This window comes from Channa argus, chromosome 14, assembly GCF_033026475.1.
Source record: "Channa argus isolate prfri chromosome 14, Channa argus male v1.0, whole genome shotgun sequence".
Classification (NCBI taxonomy): Eukaryota; Metazoa; Chordata; class Actinopteri; order Anabantiformes; family Channidae; genus Channa; species Channa argus.
In genome coordinates, this window is record NC_090210.1 from 15,013,560 (window position 1) to 15,035,105 (window position 21,546).

A 21,546-nucleotide genomic window follows, 5' to 3' on the forward strand; every position below is an offset into this window, starting at 1 on the left:
ACCAAGTACACGCTGTAAAATGTATATAACCAACACATTTTAATTTTTATTTTCATTTCACCAGAATTTATTTGGTTTTGTTGATAGCATAAGCTAAGTTCATTAGTTAATTTAATTATAACAATCTACATATGCAAAAAATTATCTAGCTAATAAAGATTTAAAATATGTTAAGTGTAGTGGAGTAAAAATAAATAAAATATATTGTGGAGGAAGAATAAGTAGCAGCAGTAGTTACTTGAGTAAATGGACTGCGTTACTAATCCCTCTAAAAGAGCTTCCAGTTCAGCAAACTTAAGGTCACTTTGTAAACAGTCAGTTATTTCACATTTCATTGTAAACTAACTAAGTTGAGTCACTCTCATCTTACACGGGATATCCGCCATACCCTCACTTGTACATAAGGAAACGCTGTCAGTTGTTTCTAATTTACCAGCTCCTCTCCTCCATTCCTTGTTAATTTTGGACCCAGGGCCCCTTTGGCAGAGCGCCTCCATTTCCCAGGCTGCATTGCTTTTTGTACGCCGCCATATTGCCTTCTCCCAAACGCGCTGGCTGGATCGGCTCGTACCCACAACTGGTAACGTAAGTACAGAAAGAATTATATTTTATACAATGTAGAAGTATTTCGTTTGTGATTCGGTATTTGAGTTTGATTTGCTGTTCACATATCAGTTTGTAAGTGCCTAAATTTTGTAAATAAGGTTCAGAGAGCATGCAAATCACCTCAGGAGATTGGTGCGTCGGGTCTTTCTCTGTTGTTGTTTTTCCCTCTGTCACAGCGACAAATTACATCCACGACTGCCTCTGAATATATTAGATTTTGGCCTTTTTTATCAATAAATGTAATATTTAAATGGCCACAGAGAAAGTGTTCCGGACGCGTGTACATCCTCTGCCCTCTGTGGGCTACATACATGCCATATTATAAGCTTATTTTACCTCTAATGTTAGCGTTACGAAGAATAGCTAAGCTCTAGTTAGCATTAGCCGAGCCCCATAGGTTTTACATTAAATCTGTGCGCGGGGGTCTGTCTATTAACTGCAGTTGATTAGCTAGTACCGATAAAAAATTTAAATAAATACGTGTGTTTGGTTTGTCATATGCTAGCAAACTACATAAAATCAGCAACCATAGCGATAAGATATATCCATTTGAGTCCGTAGTTATTACACATTGGGTTTTGTTTGTTCACGTGAATTGATGACTGTGATGGTGTATATGCTTCCCTTTTGAATTTAAGACATGCCAGGTACCACGTGTCCATTGTTGGTGTTATTTGTCTTGACATTTGTATTCATATTTGAGGAAATACAGCAGCTTGCGGTGAACCCACTAGTGTGATCAACCTGGGCCACTTCCACTTTCACCTCTTATCTGTCACATGCATGGAAGGATGGTTCCCAAACGCAACAGCCTTTCAATAGTAGCTTAGACAACACGATGTCAAGGTGACGTGGTCTGTTTTCCTAACGACTCTTTTAATGTGGCACAAATTGTCAATGAGGCCAAAATATACTGAGATCACAAATACAAGCTCTCTTCTTTTTTTTTTTTTTCAAAACATATCTTTTTCCTGGGTCTACTGGAGAAAGAGAAGATGCAGAAACCTAAGTGTCTTTAACGTACGGTCTTGATATGAAATTTCAGTTTGGGTGTTTTAAGATTTAGTTTTTTTTCTTAACAAATTCCCTTAGATGCACCAGAAAAATAACACAAATAGATTCTTAATGTCATCTAGTACAATAGACAGGCGTTTAACTTCCAGATGTTTGTGTTGCTATCCATATATAAAAATAACATGGTCATAAATATTTGGTACAGCATAAACATTTCCTCCGATGGTGTAATTTGGATTTTCTCCTGATCAGTAAAGAAATGTCTGTTTATAAAAACATGATACTTACATTTCGATTTTATGTTGTAGCTTCACCTTATAATGACAAAATGTGGCTTAACATAATGTGAACACACAGGAGACATGTGAAGACAAGAGCTATCAAGTTCAGATGTTCTTCAGAGTCTTCATAAAGTCTGCATAGAATAAGAAATGAGACTCTTTACTTCTTTGTTCGTTTTCACTAAAAATAAATCTAAAAGTAATTATTTGACAGTGTCTGTCAAATAGTATTGTAATGTTTTGGTAATATTTAAGAATGCTAGGGTAAAGCTCTGTGTCATTTCTGAAAACCTGAATGTCTTGTATGTAAGCGCTTGGCTTAAAAAAGCAGAACAAATTTGTTGTATAGTAACTAAAGCATTTCAACCTATCACAATCTTTAGAAATGAACTCAACTGTTACTCCAGTCAACAATCACATGAAGGTTTGAATATAATTTTCTAAGCAGCTTTAAATTTAAGTAAATACAATGAATATTATTACAACGAGATGACTGGAGATGTATCATCCAGTCCTATTTCAAAAGTTCTTTTCTTGTGTGTGTATGTGTAAGAGAAATCTATTGAAGTATTCAAGTTAAGTTTTAAATTAGAATAAGGAGAAATTTAGATTTCTTACTCATTTAGTACTTGTAAATATTTACAATAATACCTATTTATCCTAGGCTGCGAGACTGAAACCCGGCCCAAGCCCAAACATATTTTCTGGTTTTCTGCCCAAGCCCGAGCAGACTGCTATGTAAATCATATTACAACCCCAATTCAAAAAAAGTTGGGACGATCTGTAAGACGTAAATAAAAAAGAATGCTTGATTTGCAAATCAACCCATATTTGATTCACAATAGAACTTAAACAACATATCAGAGGTTGAAACTGACATTTTATCATTTCATGGAAAATATTAACTCATTTGAATTTGATGGCAGCAACACGTCTAAAAAAATTTGGGACAGGGTGATGTTTCCCATTGTGTAGCATCCCCTCTTCATTTAACAACTGTCGGTAAATGTCTGGGAAGTGAGGAGATCAGTTGCTGGAGTTTAGGCGAGGAATGTTGTCCCATTGTTGTGTAAAGGAAGATTCTAGCTGCTGAACAGACCTGGGCCTTTGTTTCCAGATTTTTGTTTTTGTTTTATGATGTGATGTTGTTTTTTGGTCTATTGGTCAAAGGTCTGGACTGCAGGCAGGCCAGTTCAGCACATGGCCTCTTCTCCTGCGAAGCCATGCTGTTGTGATAGATGCAGTATGTGGTTTAGCATTGTCTTATTGAAATATACAAGGGTTTTCCCTGAAACAGACGTCTGGATGGGAGTATATGTTGATCTAAAACCTCTATATACCTCTATAAACCTCTATATACTTTTCACAATTGATGATGTGTAAGCTGCCCAAGCCATAGGCAATAATTCCCCCCCATACCATCAGAGATGCAGGCTTTTGAACTGTCTATAGATAACAAGCTGGATGGTCCCTCTCCTCTAGTCCACAGGACAATGAGTCAATGGTTTCCCCAAACAATTTCAAATTTTGGTTAATATGACCTCAGAAGAGTTTTCCATTTTGCCTCAGACCATTTTAAATGAGCCTATGCAGTGATGCCCTAAGATGACATGCATCCTTGTTTTGACCTTCTGCCTTGTCCCTTGTGCACAGAGATTCCTCCTGATTTTCTGAATCTTTTGATGATATTGTGTGTGTGTGTGTGTTATATATATATATATATATATAAAATGCAGATGTCTTCACAATTTTACATTGAGGCATATTTTTCTGAAATTGTTCCACAATTTTTAGATGCAGTTTGTCGCATATTGATGAAGCTCTGTCCATCTTTACATTCGAGAGGCTCTGCCTGTCTGAAATGCTCCTCAAATTACTGACCTGTTGCCAATTAACCTAATTAGTTGTCAAATGCTCCTCCATTCGTTTTTTATTTGAAGCAATACCTTTTGTTGTATATTGAATATCATAAATATGGATAGATTCCTCAAATGATTAAAAATTATTCTTATTGCCATATTGACATAGTTGTGGTATCACATTTTGCTGTTATTGTGGACATCTGTATCAAGCCCACAGAGCAAGTGTGGTGGATGGTCTTGGAAGAGTTACATCTGAAAGAAGTTTCCTTGTCATTTGGAAATGGTTCTGCACTGAATCACATGTGAACCAAACACGTTGATCAAACCTGAACCAACATGGCATGGAAACACACTTTTCTAGCAGCAATATGGGAAGGGGATCATGGCAGATGTTAGGTTAGCATTTACCCCCCCCCCCCCAAAAACAAAAAAGAAGAGAGAGAAAGAGAGATGTGTTTTTTTTATATATATATATATATATATATATATATATATATTTTTTTTTACCCTCTTGGGCCGCCATCACTTCAGCTTATTAACTGTTAAAGCCCACACGTGCAAGCGTCTCCAAGGAAACAGTGATGGCCTACTATTTTCTCGTAACTCCAGAAAACTGTTGCAGTGACAATAGAAGAAGTAGACACTGACGGTACAAGTAGAATTTTTGCCATTTAAGCATTTTTCACATTGTTTCTAAGCAAATAAATCCATTACATATAGCCCTGAAATAAAGTACAGTTTAGAAAGAGCTGAAATTGGAAGGCAACTGTACAAAAAATAAATGTTCTTAGGGTTGGGTAGTCATCTGTGTTTTGCATGTTGTCATTGACATAGATTGCAGTTAGAGACTAGTGAAACAGTGAACATTACTGTGGGATGGTTCAGGAGGTACACTGGTTTGTCCATTAAATTATAGAGTCCAGGCTTCCTGCTTAAGGATCTCACCATTAACCCTTTATTTACAACGAAGTTTCTAATTAAAAGCTATAAGCAGAGATAATCATTGTATCCTAGATTTTCAATAAAAAAATGTTTCTGTGTTTTTGTTTCAGTGCTGCAGTGATGACTCAGACAGTTCAGACCAATGGGGTTCAACCCCTCAGTAAGACCTGGGAACTTAGTTTGTATGAGCTACAGAGAACTCCACAGGTAACACTTGACATAATGACTTATCATGGATGTCGTTTTCTTTTAGTTGCAAAAAGCCAAGTTGATATCAGCTGACTGTGTAAAAATTTAGCTGTATCACTCCACAGACACATGTATCTGTGTGTGTTCTAAGCTAAATCTCTATGTGTTTCATCCTGGCACAGGAGGCTATAACAGATGGACTGGAGATAGCAGTGTCGCCCAGGTCTTTGCACAGTGAACTAATGTGTCCTATCTGTCTGGACATGTTGAAGAACACAATGACAACCAAAGAATGTCTGCATCGTTTCTGCGCTGATTGTATCATCACAGCTTTGAGATCTGGGTGAGTTTTTTTGCAAAAGAACCAGAGGAGCTGTCCCTGCCTTGGTATTCTGGTTTCTCCTGATCTAACCCCTGGTGTGGGAACAATTGCTAATTGGTAATGTGTGTGTCGGAGCAGAGAAGAATGAGAGAATGCAGAAGTCATTTTGACACACTGACTTTTGGTTTTCCCCCTTTAATTACATTTCAATTGTTGTACAAAAGAACCTCTTCAGTATATAGATATGAGGAGCTGCATTTGTGATATGATCATGCCATCGATGTGCTGCTATTTCGTAGTCCAGATGTTCTGTCAAAGAAAATGTTTGTTTGAATCAGTTCTGCATTGCCTTGCAATGTGTGTTCAAAGTGCCCCCATGTAACCAGAGTGTGCAATTTAAACCCAGCCAGTAAGACTCAGTCAGTCCACTCTGCTCTGCAAAGCCCTTTCTCTTCCTGCTCTGCTTTGCTTTTTTACCATCTTCTATGATCTGCAAAGTGCTTTAGTATTAGTCATTATCCAATTACAATAAACAGAAATACTGCAAAACATAGTAATTAAACAGATTAAAAAGGATTTGACAGCATGTCTGTACATCTATATATGTTTGGGAGCAGATTTCAGCTACACCATATTAGAAAAAATGTTGCTGTAGTTTTAATTCTATCTGGAGAAGAAAGTAGCAGCTGGAATACTGTGAGTAATGGCTTGGCCAGCTTAATCACTAGATCTGGACCCCAATAGTTTTTTATTTTTTGTGTGTTTTGTGATTCATGTACAACCATTTGATTCAATAGAACCCACAAAAGATACTAGATATAAAAAAGTGTGTAAAGGTTTCCAAACTCTTACATAAATGTCTTATCTCCTTGTCTTTGCAGTAATAAAGAGTGTCCCACCTGTCGTAAGAAGCTGGTGTCTAAGAGGTCGCTGCGCCCAGACCCGAATTTTGATGCTCTGATTAGTAAGCACCCACCAGAAGTGTAGTACTGTGTAAACACTGAAAATATTGCAGACATTTGTTTTATAATCATTCATCTCATTGTAGGTAAGATTTATCCCAGCCGTGACGAGTACGAAGCCCACCAGGAGAGAGTGTTGGCCCGCATTAGCAAACACAACAACCAGCAAGCCCTGTCCCACAGTATAGAGGAGGGCCTGAAGATTCAGGCAATGACCAGGTAAACACACCAGTCATGACAAACACAGATAATGAACAAACAAAACATTGCTTAATCTAATACAGTCAAATTGCTTTTGTTTTGTCAGACTGCAGCGTGGTAAGAGACACACAGTGGAGAATGGAAGCGGAGCGGAGGACAACGGGGACTCCTCCCACTGTAGCAACGCTTCTGTTCATAGTAACCAGGTACATTATCATCATACTTGAAAACATGTATTTAGTCTAGCAGAAATAGCATTAATGATCAGGAACACTGTTGAGCACAAGCAAAGCAAGCGTCAGACCTAAAAATGCCAGAAACACAGCTGGGAATGAGTTGCAGTGGCGAGGCTAATGAAATAGCACTGGCTGCAGTAATTGTAGTATGTAGGTGTTGTGTTTATGACATTCAAGGCCACTTTAGCCTTTAAAGAGCACATTTGTTACTGATGCTATGACTTAATTCTCAGGAGGCAGGTCCCAGCATCAAACGCACCAAGACGAGTGATGACAGCGGTTTGGACATGGACAACGCTGCTGAGAATGGGGGTGGAGACTCGGTGATGGATGGTGGAGCAAGTGAAATAGAACTGGTGTTTAGGCCACACCCCACCCTGGTGGAGAAGGATGACGGACACAACAGGTAGACACACACAAATCTGGGATAGATTTTCGTGTGAGTGTGTTAATACACAAGTTAATATTACATGGGTTTTCCAGTAGTGTCTGTCTCTTTGTGCAGACTTGACTGAACGTCTGAGTAAAATTTGTAGTTTGCTCATTGCACACTATTAAGTTTGTGAGAACTTTAAACAGCGTGTCAGACTGTAGCAGAGAGGGAGGGCTGAGCAGGGCAGAGTGGATTGATGGGTTGGATCTAATTCTAGCATTAGCTTAAGTTGCATATTGTACCTTTAATTGGTCTGCCAGTCAAAACTGTCTTAACATCTTGTTACGTTTTGTTTTGTTTTTCTGTTTCCAAAATAAGTCTGAGGTATAGGAGAAATCAGTCAATGTACCCATAAACTGATAAACAGTATGAACCTGTTAATTTATGTATGTGTGTGTATATGCAGTGTGGAGTTTGTCCCTCGGTACATTAAGACGTCTGGAAACGCCACAGTGGATCACCTGTCTAAATACCTGGCTGTCAGATTGGCACTGGAGGAGCTGAGAAGAAACACTGAAGCCAGTCCTGTTAATGTGGAGGCAGCTTCAGAGAAACAGTACACCATCTACATACCTACTGCTGGAAACCAGTTCACTGTACGTACACACACACACACACACAGTGATCGTCTGTACAGCAAAAATTCGGCATTTGCAATCTTAACGTGTTAGTGTACATAAATGCTAGTTTCCTGCAGATTCTGGTCCTGATAGTTTCAACATAAGTTCTTTACTGTGGCCCACAGGCTCAAAACACCACAACAAAAAAGGCAAAACACATGTTGTGTTCTGTGAAATACTGCTAACTTCAGAAATGTTGCTTGTGTTAAGAAAACATTTCTTTTCTGTTTTGCACCCATGGGCCACTTTATTTCTGTTTATTCTTCATATCACTAACCATCCATGCATGTTACAGATAGGTGGAAGAGCACAGACTTGATTATGGGAAAAAAAAAAAAGCAGAAATTTAGCAAGTGTGAAACCTGCTTGTTTTAACTGTTAAACTCTGTTCACAGGTTTTAAATGGCTCCTTCTCTCTGGAGCTGGTCAGCGAAAAGTACTGGAAGGTGAACAAACCCATGGAGCTCTACTTTGCCCCTACTAAGGAACACAAGTAGACACCATTAAAAATGCACATGCAAACACAAAACACATACACACTGACCAGTAGGAAGTAAACAGATGGACTTTGCTACAATTCCACACACAGAAACAAGAGGAGAGGAATGTGTGTGTCTGAAGGAGATGTGGGGGATTGAAGAAACCCCCAAAAGGACTCTTGTAAAAAGAAAAAAAGTTGTTTTATATTCTCTGTATCTTTGTGTCTCTTTCTATCGTTCTCTCAGTAGAAGGTAGCAGATCAGTACAGCAGCCAGCAGGTGAATCTGAGATAATGGACAGCTCACAGTGACTGTAGATTCTCCTCAACTCAGACAACCAAGGGTTCCTTCACAGTCTGAATTAGCAATGAGCAGTTTTCCAAGTAAAGAAGTGGTATGAGACTGTATTTGACTTCAGCAAATACCCCTTCTATGCTTTGTGATTTCTAGTTTGTCCCAGATGAACGTCAACAGACTGGGAGAGAAACTTAAACTTTGTCAGTCCACATCAGAAGTCTGAGATCTCACTGTGAGACACAACAACAAAACAGTTGTTGATTCAGCGCTTAAGAGACCACGACCACATGTGGCGACGTTCTGATAGGGCCTGGAATTTAGGACTATACTTGTAAAATGGGACTTCTGTGACAACCCACATCAATACATTTACAATTAAATTCAGTGGAAAACAGCACAAATTAATGCCCAACACACTGGTTGACACCAGTATGTAAATTCCCATAGAAATACACACACACACACATACCACATAAGCATGCAATTTGTAATTCTAGACTTCCATATGAAAAGAATCTGACGTGGATACGAAAGCAAAGAAAGGCTAAAATACTTGAATTCTATCATCAGCCTAATTGTAAAAGTTAATTGAAGCTTAATTTACCAATTTGTCCATTGTCATTCATAGCCGGAAAGTTTAAATGTTTCATCATGATTGTGTTTAAAAGAACAATTAAACATTTTTGAAAATGCACAACTAGTAAAGTAAAGTATTGAATATTTGTCAGAAACAGTCAACATAAATTCAGACATGTCTTCAGTAGTGTTTAAGGTTGGCCTGTATATGTTTGAAGATTAAAGAGTAAAATGTGTTAGTTTGACCATTTTGAGTAATGAGCAGTGGGCAGAACAACAAAAAAAACTATTAGGGGCATCTAATAGTGATATGAAGCTAAAGATTGAAAATTAATGTTTTTGTTTTTTTTTTCAATAATGCTGCAGTTGTGCTTTTTTATTTTTATTTTGTTGACATGTCTGTTTCATCTGTCAAATAAAAACAGAAAGTGGTGAAGGTTTAAAAGGATGCAGTATGTTTGCCAGAGGGGGGGCTGCTGTGCAACTGAAGCATAACATGGAACAAGAGAGAGCTTTTGACTGCAGTGCTCCCAGTGTGAGCATTAGACCTTAGCTGCATCATCAGCTTGGATACTCTGTTCACTTTGTAAAGACTTGAATCAAATTTATTATTTTTTTTTTTTAAATTTGGAAACCCTGGATTGTGAATTGCTGGTAGATTCTAATAGCTGTTGTCTTGATCTGTTGCCTATAGAAACAAAGTGTCTTCAGATATCTGTGGCTGCTCTCTATGGCTCGTCCTTTTATAAATGTCTTTTGTAACCTGGAGGGGAAGGAGCGTGTGTGTGTGTGTGTGTGTGTGAGGGAGAGTGAGAGAGACTGGAGGAGGGTGGGATGGGAGGGCATTTTTACAGCTACATAGACAGGCCATTACAGTATTCACCATCTCCTGTTTCCAAAACCTCTTTGCTGTTGCATCACCACTGAGTCATCAGTGTCACAGGTCAATTTCTTTTGAGGTTTTTTTTTTGTGTGTGTTTTGTTTTTTCTGTTATCGCTTCTTAAAAAATGGACACCAACTGTGACCACCTAAGAGTTTTCATCTACAGCTCAGACATTGTATTACACAATACGTTAGGGAATGTTTTGTTTTTGTTGTATGTTTTCGGTATGAGGGGACACATGGTGACGCTTTGGTTTAATGTGTTTGAATATGTAATGGGGTTTGTTTCATTCTCCATGTAGCCTGACAAAAGGATCTGAATGTTATTCTAGAATGCTGTAGAAAACCAAGAAAGGTTGTGACATTTGAAGCATGAGAGTGAATGAATGTGAAACCCAAACCTGTTTGTATCTTTTTATTACTACATTGTTACACTCACACAGAAGGTGACTGAGCAACAAACTACAGGCCAATTTTAACATTTAACGGTGTTTCAAACATAGTATTGCTTTGTTAAAGTGGCCTTTCTTTTGAGGGCAGAGTACATGCAGTTTATTTTTTGTTTTGGAAACCATAGGAGAGAAATGTTGTATGAAACTGCAAATGCATCTATGAAACTCCCTACTGTACACGCAGAACTTAAGCTGGTACATGTCTTCTTTTTAGAGACTAAAACCTTGAATGAATTGCCTTTATTCACTATGATATACGAGTCTTGAACCTGATTTTACTTTACTAATAGTGTGCCACAGTCTGACGTTGTCTAAGATGCTGAGTTGGAACTGCACATAATGGCTCTTCTTTATTTTCTTCACGAATACCCCTTGTTTTGTCTCAGCAGTTTTATTTTTTATTTTTAATATAGCAGTGCCACCCAGTGCAACGTGTTGATGTGTTTTTTTTGATAGTTTTTAGATAACAGTGTAGGTCTTTGGCACTGAAAATCAAAAAGCTGTCATTATGGATGGTAAAGAGAACTCATTGTGGGTTTTAGTCTCAGTATAGAAATTGTTGAAAAATAGTACAAATTGAAAATAATCTGCCTTATCCTTTAAGTGTGGCCTGTATAACCTGCTGAACAGCCACCAGGGGGCAGATCCACTAATCACTCTGTAGTGTACATTTGTTTTAGTTTTTCTTAGGTCACAAAGTTTATTGTTTCATGAAAAGCTGCAAACGTGTAACTTTCTTGCTGTACTCATTGTTGCATTTCATGTTTTGCAGTTGAGTTCACATGTAACTCAGTTATTTGATCATTCAGACTTAAGGGGCTACAGACGTAACGCTAACAATCAGGGCATGTAAAACATTCAACAGTATGCTGAGTGATCTGACTAGAACAGTATTGTCCCCTCCCCACCTAAAGATTTCATTGCAATTAAAAAGAAAAAGCCCAGGCTATGATCTCCCTACTTTCCTGAACCCAGAAAGTGCCATTACCCTCACTTGTGCACTGTACCTTGTTATTTCCATTAATTTAATAAAAATAATTTTAACTCCAGGTTCACTAACAGCTTTCATACGCTTTCAACCTCATTTCACTGAAAAAAATGCAGCGTATATCTCAAGATACGATTATTTTGTCAAAGACTTTTTGTAGTGAAGAATAAACCTTTACGTCTGATTTCTGTTGAGCTTTAGTTTTAAATGGTAATGTGCCAACTCATGTGAATCCTATTGATTAATGTAATACCTGTAAATGACTTATTAAAATCCATGATTTTTAGTAAAGACAGTTTCAGGAGCTAAACTGCTCTGATAAGGAAGGGGTCAGAAGTGTAAATCAACCACTCGAGTCACAACACCATGAGAACAGTTTCACTTTTATTTCATCTGGTACGTGGGCGGGTGTGTGTGAGTGTGTGTGTGTATGTGTGGGTGGAACCTGTATACTGCAATTTTCTGTTTGGACAATAAAACTGAATCTGTGTGTTAAACATGGAAAAGGAGTACTGTTGTTTATGGACTTTTGAAGTAAATCATTGACTCTTTATTGGCCAAACAACGAATAGTTGTCAGTAGGGGAGTAAATGTGGACATGATGATGCTAAAATGATTCATACTGTATGAACAATATAATAAACCACCTATTCAGAGCTCCCATTTCTTAGGGAAATGTTTCCAAGATTGTTGGGACACTGAAACCTAGATAATGCAACAAATTGTAAAACCCCTTAAAGCCTATGTTTAATTGCAAATAGTACAAAGAAATGTCACATGCTGGGACTAAGAAGGTGCTTTGGGAAAAAAGATTGTTTTTTGAAAAATATTTGCATATTCAAATTTAAAGCCAGCAACATGTAAACAGGTTGGAATGGGGAATGTTTACCACCGTGTTGCATCACACTGCTGGGGAACTAAGGAGACCAGTTGCTTTCAGTTTGGAAGCAAACTTATTTTCCCATCCTTGCTTCATATAGAATTTCATCTGCTCAATAGCTCCTTTGTCATGGTTTTCATTTTCTAAAGTGCCAAACATTTTCAATGGGTGGATCATCTAGACAGCACCACATGTTGCTCCAAAACCAGTATTTAGCCTACATCATGCTGTCTTAATGGAGCCTTCACAGATGTGTAAGTTACCCAAGCTCTGTGCATTAATGACAACACCCAACATCATCGCAGATTCTCAGGAAAAATTAATATTGGTTTTTGGCCTTATCCCATGTGTAGAGATTATATTTGATATTATATTACTATAAACTATTTGCCCACAGAGTCTTTCCCAGAGTGGTGAACCTCACCCATCCTTACTTCTGATTCAGTTTGTCTGAAATCCTATTTTTATACAATATTAGTACTGACCTGTTGCCAATTAGCTTTAATAAATGTGAGATTTTCCTCTCAAACTTTCCTTTCTTCTGTTGTCAAGTTCTGAGCAAATCTTTTCCCAAAAAGAAATTTCTCAGTTTTAATGTCAGTCACTGATTAATGATTAATTAAACTTTTTTTGAAAGGAGGGATACAGATTTTGAAATAATAGTTTGAAATAATACCGTAATATGTGAAATGGGTCTGTTCACATCATATGCTGGATTGAACAATGTTTTCATTTTATTGTTTACTGGTTTAAAGAGGAATTATACATGTATGCAGATACTTATCACATCAAGACACATTTCAATACTGGAAAAAATATTCTTAAATGTTCTGCATGTTCACTCATAGAAAAAGGACTTAACTAATTTTACACATGTACAGATTATGCGAATTCTTATTGTTAGCATGCACATATAGCAGCAATTTTTTTCCTAAATTGAAAGTGGCCCCAAAAAAGTTTTATGTTACAAATTATTCGGAAAACTCTGAGAAGGACGCTGAGAGGAATGGAGTAAGTCAATGCTCAGGTTTAGGGCATTATTTCTGTCTTTTATTTCAGATATAAAAAGAAACAATATAAGCAATGTGGAATTGGTGTAAGTAGAAAAAAAGTCAAAGATGTTCAGAATTTGAGAATTAAGGAAAAAAATTTCTAATCCCGACATGCACTAGGCACAAGGCAGGGGAAAGACCCTGGAAGGGTCCCCAGTCTATGACAGTCCATCCAAGAAAAGGGTTTTCCATTTCCTCAGTAGATGACTCAGATACTGCAGAGAGGAAGGTGAGGAAGAGAAAGCAGTGAGAGAGATGTTGCAGTGAGCCAGCAGAAGCATCAGAGCAGCTGTGAAACAGTTTGAGAGAAGCGAGGAGCCGCTTTGGACAGAATGTGTCTGAGTGAAGGATTTGAGGTGCGTTTCTTTTCTCTGCGAAGCTGGCACACACAGTTTGAGGTGCCAGCACCTCCCCCTGTCTGGATGCCAGCTGTACTACATCCCAGAGGTGTGACTGAAAATAGTGAATGCAGAAAAAAAAGAGGAAAGAACTGCATCAGGAAGACACTCAGCTCCAGTACAAAAATAAATGGGGATCATGTCCAAAAATAGAAAACAGAAGAAGCTTGTCTTAACAGCTCCGGTGAGTGTGTGTTTGGCCAGATTAACTAATGTCTGTTTAAAGATGCTGTCTGCTGGGTCTCAGATGATCAGACGGTCTTCCTGGCAGTCAGGACTCTGACTATAGAGCCCACTCCTCCCACTGCCAGAGCCTGAGGACACAGACACATTTGAAAAAGGAGATCAAATATGGTTCAATGACAGCAGCTATTCATTTAGCAACTCTTAAACATTTTACGACAATGTGAAGACAAATATGTACATGTTTGTATGTGTAGCTTTACACACTATTACACATTTATTATTATTACTTTATTTATTATTAGTACTTCATTTATTACTAATTTCTCATAATAGGGAGTCATAGAGTTGTTTTTTTATAAACCTGGTACGGGATCATCTTCTCACTCCATAGTCCCCTATTACACAGAAGCAACTGAATTGGGTTTTCCCCTTACAACAAATAGTTGCAATAGGGAGTGAATTGCTTATTGAAGTTGTGTTTATCTTATTAGAAAACATAAACACACAATACCAGAAAGCATTTGTGTTATTTATTTGATCATTCGGTCCTATCACATGCAGCAGGTCACATGTAGAATGTCCAACATTCAACAGTATGCTGAGTGATCTGACTACTGTTCTGACTAAATATGGTCCCCTCCCCAGATACAGTTTTCATCGCAATAAAAAAAGAAGAAAAAGCCCAGGATATGATCTCCATGCTTTCCTCAACACAGAAAGTTCCAATAACAGCTCCTTATGCAGCATGTTATTTCTATTCATTTAACAAAAATAATTTCAATTACAGGTTCACTAACAGCTTTCACATGCTTCTAAGCTCATTTCAAGAAAATGCAGCATATATCTTAAAGGTTGTTTTGTTGTGAAGAATAAACCTCTTATAATAAAACTCTTAAAATACATACATGGAAAACATGCTAAAACAGGCCAAAATTAATTAGAATAGGACTGTGCCATAGTGTAGTGCATACTGTAAATATGATCTGTAATTCCTCCTCATGATAAAAACGCACAAGTCTGATGGAAGGCAAAGCTCAAACCGAGAAAGGATATGCGGAAACGTTAATCCTGAAAACATTTGGCAATGTTTCAGCATCAAATCAGCTGTGAATTGGGTATTTGTCAGAATCATGAACCAACAAGAGGTAGAAACACACCGAATTTGCTCCACCACCACACAAACACAAGAATATAAGGACATGATAGCAGATGTTAGATCAGCGATAGTTGTAATAATTATTTATATTGACTGAAGTGAAAAAGCAATAGTGATTAGATTGTTTTCAACCAGCCTCAGTTTAGTGCTTTGTTGGAAGTGTTTCAGAACAAAATGTGTCTGATTGCCACCGTTTGTGTTGCCCCATGGATTCAAGTACAGCTGTGACTCTTGATTTTACCAGTTGCTTTAATACTAACAATGATTATGGCCACAACTGTTAACATACAAGCCAGGTTGTTAAACTAAAAGTACAGCTGTGTACAACTCAGCACATCTGGAACAACAATGCATGATTTGCTTGAATTAGAAGGTTAAATTTTCACTGGCAATATGTATTACTACAGATTTTATTATTAGCAGCTGCTTACCTTCTCATGCCACTGCAGCAGTACAGCACTGCTGTTGTCAGAGGGTTTTTCAAAGCCTCTGTAGATGTATTTCATCAGCAGATCCACTCCTGCTTTGTCCAGTGAGCCAACAGCTTTCTCTATGTCAGTACTCTTAAAATTGCTGAGCACTTTGACTACCAATAGCTCTGCTCGCTCCTACACACACACACACACACACACACACACACACACACACAGAGACACAGGGAGGACACTGTTAGACATCAAACAGCAGTCATATAATTCTATTAACAAACAGAATGATTAAACAGTGCAGCAAAATTCGAACATTTTCCAGAGTTTTCCATTGGTTAAGTCCTGCCACATAATTTGCAATGGATTTGAAATTACAAAATGTATGAACTGCATAAATACAGACATCACTGACATGTTATTTGCACACTTATGATCATCATGCCACTGGGAAAGTATTTATATTTACACCTCTTCACTGTGTTTTGAGATTTATTTGAAATTTATTTGAAAAAATAAAAAAACGGATTTTGAAACATTTTTTGAAATTGTTGCAGATTCACTTTGTTGACCGCTCACCTTTCAAAACTTCTTAACTGCATTACACAAGAGCATAACAGTCTCAATTAGTTTTTCCATCAGCTTCAAATATTAATACAATATGGATGATTGAATGAATGATGAATTTGATGTGTGTCCTGCATATAGATTAACTGACTTAATAGGACCTTCTTCAGAACACAGTGGTGTATGTCATGTCAGGGAGAGTGGTCAGAACCAAGAGAGCCAAAGGCGATGCTGCAGGACTCTAGAGTCTGTCTTTGAGTGACCGTAGCAACTGCTTAATTAGGGGGATTGATACTTTAATAAATGAGAGATTTCAGTTTTGGATTTCAATATATAATACTTTAGCAAGAATTAGGAAAAAGGCCTGTTGTCATAACATCAGTTTCTGTACACTAGGGTTACCCTGTAGAATTTAAGATGTTTTTGAGTAAGGTTGACGTAATTTCTGCAGCATTTAATGCATGCTGCATACATTTCTGTCCTTCCTGTATGTTGTTTCAATGTGCAGGACACAGAATAAAGTTAATTAACTTTCTTCCTCTTTGTTATTTTTTCTGCACTTACTTCCTTCCTTTGCTAATGCATAAAGCTATAAAAATCTCAAGAACCCACAGTATGCTTAAACCATTGTTGACTGCTATAGTAAACCCTATTGACTTATCAAAGTAACAATTATACCTTGGCGTTCTGGTTCTTGTTGTTGACTGGAGGGTTCTTCAGCACAGCAAGCAGAGCTGCATTCATGTTACCCTTACAAAACCAAGTCAAGGACTCCAATGTTCCACAGTGTTTTTTCAACATGACAATAAAGGAATGAGAGAAAGTGTCCTCAAAACAGAACAACATTGTACAAGTGTACTACTGTACTGTGGTCATTGTTTTAACATACTGTTAATGACACTGTCCTGCAGACTGTCCAGAATTCTAGCTTTCCATTTAAAGCAAGGGATTAAGCGCTTGAAAATAAAGAAAGGTTTTATTGTGAAACACACTGTAGGAATTCAGTTGAGAAGCAGCAGCAATTTAAGAGAAAATGACAGAGAACCTGCTTCTGAGAGGTTAAAACTAACATACTTCTTAAACACAGAATCAGCAGAAGTACGGCAAGATCTTGCCTAAAAAGGCCACAAGCAGAAGTATCACTTCATCTTCTTTAAAGGCTAAGTACAAATGTATAAATACTAAGAAACTAATATCTCTGTCAGATCTTAATGCTGTGGACACCATGAATGGACATGCTTTACTAACAAGGTTTCTGCAAACATCTATGTTTAGTTTATTTACAGAATAAAGTCAAGACTATACCTCCTGTACAGATATAACTCCTGTACAGATTCAAGGAGAAAAGCACACCAAGAACTTATTTCTTGATATTTACCGTGAAAAATAATCAACATTCTTTTTACTTCTCCTACTTACCAATTGAGCCTTTAGTTGATAAGTTATAAAAACTATGAACAAAGATCAAGGTTATGATAGAAACCTTGGTGTGGAACACGAACAGCAGGAACTAAGGTTGGAGCTGTTTTTAATTATTTCATGTACTGGCAGCTGTCTCATTCATAAACATGCATCTGCATTTATTAGTTCATTCTATCTTTATTAAGAATGTGAATCTACAACGTAGCTAAAGCATGTCAAATAAATGTAGTTAATTAAAGCCAACAAAAATGCCAGGAATAGTAGCTAAACTTTTAATTTAGGTAAAGCACTTGAGAAAATCTGGGTTTTTATAAACTCAGATTAAACAGGTCTGTGTCTTAAAAGTGTGGTTCCCTCTGAACTACTTTGTATATTTAGTGTATTCACTTTTTGATCTGTAAAACAATATAAAGCAGATATGAGTAAGTACGTATAACTCATTTTAGTTCCTTTCTACTGCTGTGGCTACTCAACGTTACACTAACGTCTAGAACTAAACAGCACTCTGACAGTACACAGACATCACATTACGAGGACAGACCTCAGTTCGAAACATACTTATCAAGTTGTTTTATTAGTAAAACTACTGAGACGACCACACCCTCCTGTACTCAAACCCGGAAGTGACATTTTGACAGCTACTATACGGAAATGTGATGCAAACCACCCAGAATCCGCCTAATAAATGTCACCCATGTCTACTTTTACTAAGCACAACATTTACAAATGAACTTCGATATATTCAGATGCAGCTGCAAGTTACAATTCATATTTTGGCCTTCGTGGAGCCCTCGGCTAGCTAACTTAGCGCTGACGTTAGTTTCAATGAATGCAGTGAGGGCAGGTATAACTGAGCCCTGTGTTATCAATTGGCTCACGTTAACTTTCGCTACTGTAGACGAAGCGTCCACACAGAATAAGAAGTGCAGCTGAAGGATATTGTCTGAGTAGACCGTCTACTTCTGCTTCATCCGGACCCCCCTGGTTCTCTCCTCCGTCTTCCTCGTCCACAAACTTGTTCTCGTCGTATTCATCTACGTCCACTTTCCTAAACCGGTCGGACGCTGTATTTTTGGACATTTTGGACGCAGGAACGAAGGATATTCACAGAAAAAACAGTTTTAGGGACAGCTGGATTGTTACAACTGAGCTGTCCAGTTTGCATCTAGTCCTACCGCTTCCTTACTTCCTGTTCTGTATCTTCTTCCGCGGATCTTTTAACTGTAGGTGAACTATGTTACAGATGTTCTACCGCCCCCTGCTGGTCAGAGTACTGCACTGACATTTCTCATGACCGAGGTGGTGGACACTCTTTACACTTTAAAGTCTCTACTCAACTGTGTACATGTTCACGGCACACCTTAGAAAAACAGTGTATTTTACACAGCATTGAATTTGATACTGTATTTAATGTAAACGTACAAATATGTAGTCCAGATTTCACTGACAATTCCTAAAGGTGAAAATGATGGCAAAGCCTTTATAGTAATAAAAATGATCAAAGATTAAAAAACAATGACGATAATAAAAACAGCAGTTTGTTTACTGACAGCTGCTTCATGCATAATAATCTATCAGTGTTAAATAGTTGATTATGTTTTTTTAATAAAAAAGTAACTACTAACTAAAGCTATAAAATAACTGTGGTGGAAAACTAACATTAAACTAACATTAAAAAAGTTAGTAAAAAAAACATTACCCTATCTCAAACTTGTACTGAAGTATAGTACTTAAATGTACTTAATGTTACCACCTTTGTTTAATGTACTTAAATTTAAGTATCTGGATGTGTGACAAAATGTAAAATACACCTCTGGTGGTTTGGGACAAAATAAGCTAAAAACAACCATCATTTCAAGGGCAGGTCTCGAAAGGTTTTACTGGGGTGGCCAGACAGGAAACAATAACTAGCTATTAAATCATGGGAGGTACTTAGGTACTTGGCCACGTTTTTTATTTTTTATTAAATAAATAATGGCTTGATGAAAAAAAGCTGTTGTATCTGGGGATTTGTTTGCCTGATACTAAAACAGATAATCTTTATCAGATAAATTGTATGTTTTTACATAATAAAACAGGAATAAAAGAGGGCATAGTAACTATATATATATATATATATATATATATATATATATATATATATATATATATATATATATATATATATATATATATATATATATATATATATATATATATATATATATATATAAATCCAAATTGTTTGTAAATATTTTTCTAACCTTTCCAGATTGATCTGCAGCAATAGATGCTTCTCTAAGACCACTGCTCATGTTGTTGCCTCTTGGCATTGTGGTAACACACACCTGAATGCTCTAGACCAGTAAACACCAGTAGACATCGGTTAACCAAGGGCTGATCATTAGCAGTACGTGGCTGTAACTTAGCGTCCTAAATCCTACAAAAGCAATTATTATATCCTGAAAAGGCCAGTTATTAAACCTGCAATTTACATTACGACCACTAGAGGACAGAAAAACCACGCAAACCTGCAACCGAACCAATGCATCAAACGAACAACCCCTCATCATTACAGAGTTACAGTATCATATTCACTGTGTTCATGTTATTTCATTTTCAATAACCACAGCTGAAATGCGAACGATCACTAAAAAAGTAATCAAATGCACATTCCAACAAAATATGAATCTATCTGGAATCCACCAACTCAAATCAAAGTGTATGACTTTGTATTGCTTTGATTTTTTCTCCTTGATTTAGATTTTTGCTGCCTTGGACCTCAATTGTAAGTCGCTTTGGATAAAAGCATCTGCTAAATGACTAAATGTAAATGTAATGTAAATGAGAGAGAAGAAGCATTTGTGGTGTTTGACCTAACATAGACTATAGCAGAGCTGCCTGGATCTGGTTTACATTTAATTGTGGCATCACTACGTTGTAAACAGGGTTGGGCTTAGTGGTTTTCATTACACAACAAGAGGCCTACATACTTGATATTCAGTGCCAAAATGATTAGCATTTTAAAGTTCAGAGTTGGAGCAAAGAACAACGTCAAGACACATCATTTTACAAAATTACCAATTTAATTGGACAAAAATGACATTTTCTGGAGACTCTACCACACATGTCCATGTTGTAATAAATGCTGTAGCATTAAGGTCCAAAGACTGAAAGCAACTTATTTATAGTAGCACCTCTCTGACTTCTCCCCTCCACCCAGGCTTTATCCTAACCACCTCTGCATGATGATCTTGTTCATACTCATGTTTTCTTCTTTTTGTCTTATTTCATTAAGTCATATCCTCCCAGAACAACACACTCACCAAGGTTGGTCTCATCAAAAAAAAACTCATAAAACTGCAGAAACACATTCCTTGGCAATATTCCTTCAACTCTGAACGTTTCCTTCTGTTTATTCTCATTTTCTGCCCCACTCACTCACCATGCACATAACATCTCAAATCCAAGGCACCATTCATACTCAGCTCTACTGTTATTGGTTTCACTGCCTTACATTTGTCTGCATGTTGCAGTTTCAGCCCAGGGCCGTATGAAAATGATGGTGGGCTATGGGCCACAAATCAAATTATGTACAACCAAAAAATGTTTTGCCTGTTAGGTAATCCAGCATGGTGTGTGCCTTACATTCTGATTTTTGCTTAATGAAATTTGCATCTGCTAATACCTTTACCGTTGTTTGCCCAGAGTAGCAGATCATTAACAGAACAAACAGAGATGACAAATGAGCAGGAAAAACATTACAGTTTGTGTGCAAACCCAATTTCCAGAAAGACTGGGAGATAAAATGGGAATAACAAGAGAATGCAAGGATTTAAAAAATATTTGAAACCTATTTGTGATTGTTAATAGTACAAGGACAACATTTGTTAAAACTGAAACATGTTTTTTGTATTGAAATAGAAAAGATGTGTGATATGAAGCAACAAAAATGGTTAAGGAATGTATAAAATGTATTTAGTAAGGTTTGTAAAATAATTAAAATACATTTTTTGGTCATTTAAATTTTTTTGTTTCACTCTTTCTGCTATTCCAGAATAAAAAGAAATAGACTTTTGCATGTTATATGCAAAATGGGATTTTTACATTGAATTTCTATGAATTTAAAAAGTAACAT

At 37.1% G+C, this 21,546-nt stretch overlaps 2 protein-coding genes across 2 annotated transcripts; one reads left to right on the forward strand and one right to left on the reverse strand.

Moving 5' to 3' along the window:
• Window positions 1-505: 505 nt before the first annotated feature.
• On the forward strand, window positions 506-11,852 carry rnf2 (ring finger protein 2). The gene is made up of 9 exons (XM_067473900.1): window positions 506-585; window positions 4,816-4,912; window positions 5,077-5,237; window positions 6,098-6,180; window positions 6,265-6,397; window positions 6,486-6,585; window positions 6,849-7,021; window positions 7,455-7,644; window positions 8,064-11,852. The coding sequence occupies exons 2-9, from the start codon at window positions 4,826-4,828 to the stop codon at window positions 8,163-8,165; spliced, it is 1,029 nt and encodes a 342-aa protein (XP_067330001.1). The 5' UTR covers window positions 506-585; window positions 4,816-4,825; the 3' UTR covers window positions 8,166-11,852.
• A 1,083-nt stretch (window positions 11,853-12,935) lies between these two features.
• On the reverse strand, window positions 12,936-18,637 carry LOC137098086 (actin-related protein 2/3 complex subunit 5-like). Its single transcript, XM_067473901.1, has 4 exons — window positions 18,370-18,637; window positions 16,686-16,758; window positions 15,447-15,623; window positions 12,936-13,987 (listed from the first exon to the last, which is right to left on the reverse strand). Exons 1-4 carry the CDS (start codon window positions 18,507-18,509, stop codon window positions 13,925-13,927), a joined length of 453 nt encoding a protein of 150 aa, XP_067330002.1. The 5' UTR covers window positions 18,510-18,637; the 3' UTR covers window positions 12,936-13,924.
• Between the last annotated feature and the right edge of the window lie 2,909 nt (window positions 18,638-21,546).

What these genes read in the sequence shown, in the direction of transcription:
- rnf2 (XM_067473900.1), top strand. Translation starts at nt 4,826, where the DNA reads ATGACTCAGACAGTTCAGACCAATGGGGTTCAACCCCTCAGTAAGACC. An exon ending in ATCACAGCTTTGAGATCTGG is followed by an intron (nt 5,238 to 6,097) that starts GTGAGTTTTTTT and finishes TTGTCTTTGCAG; the next exon opens with TAATAAAGAGTGTCCCACCT. An exon ending in CTGCTGGAAACCAGTTCACT is followed by an intron (nt 7,645 to 8,063) that starts GTACGTACACAC and finishes CTCTGTTCACAG; the next exon opens with GTTTTAAATGGCTCCTTCTC.
- LOC137098086 (XM_067473901.1), bottom strand. Translation starts at nt 18,509, where the DNA reads ATGTCCAAAAATACAGCGTCCGACCGGTTTAGGAAAGTGGACGTAGAT. An exon ending in GTAGACGGTCTACTCAGACA is followed by an intron (nt 16,759 to 18,369) that starts ATATCCTTCAGC and finishes TTGGTTTTGTAA; the next exon opens with GGGTAACATGAATGCAGCTC. An exon ending in TGCTGCAGTGGCATGAGAAG is followed by an intron (nt 13,988 to 15,446) that starts GTAAGCAGCTGC and finishes CTGTGTCCTCAG; the next exon opens with GCTCTGGCAGTGGGAGGAGT.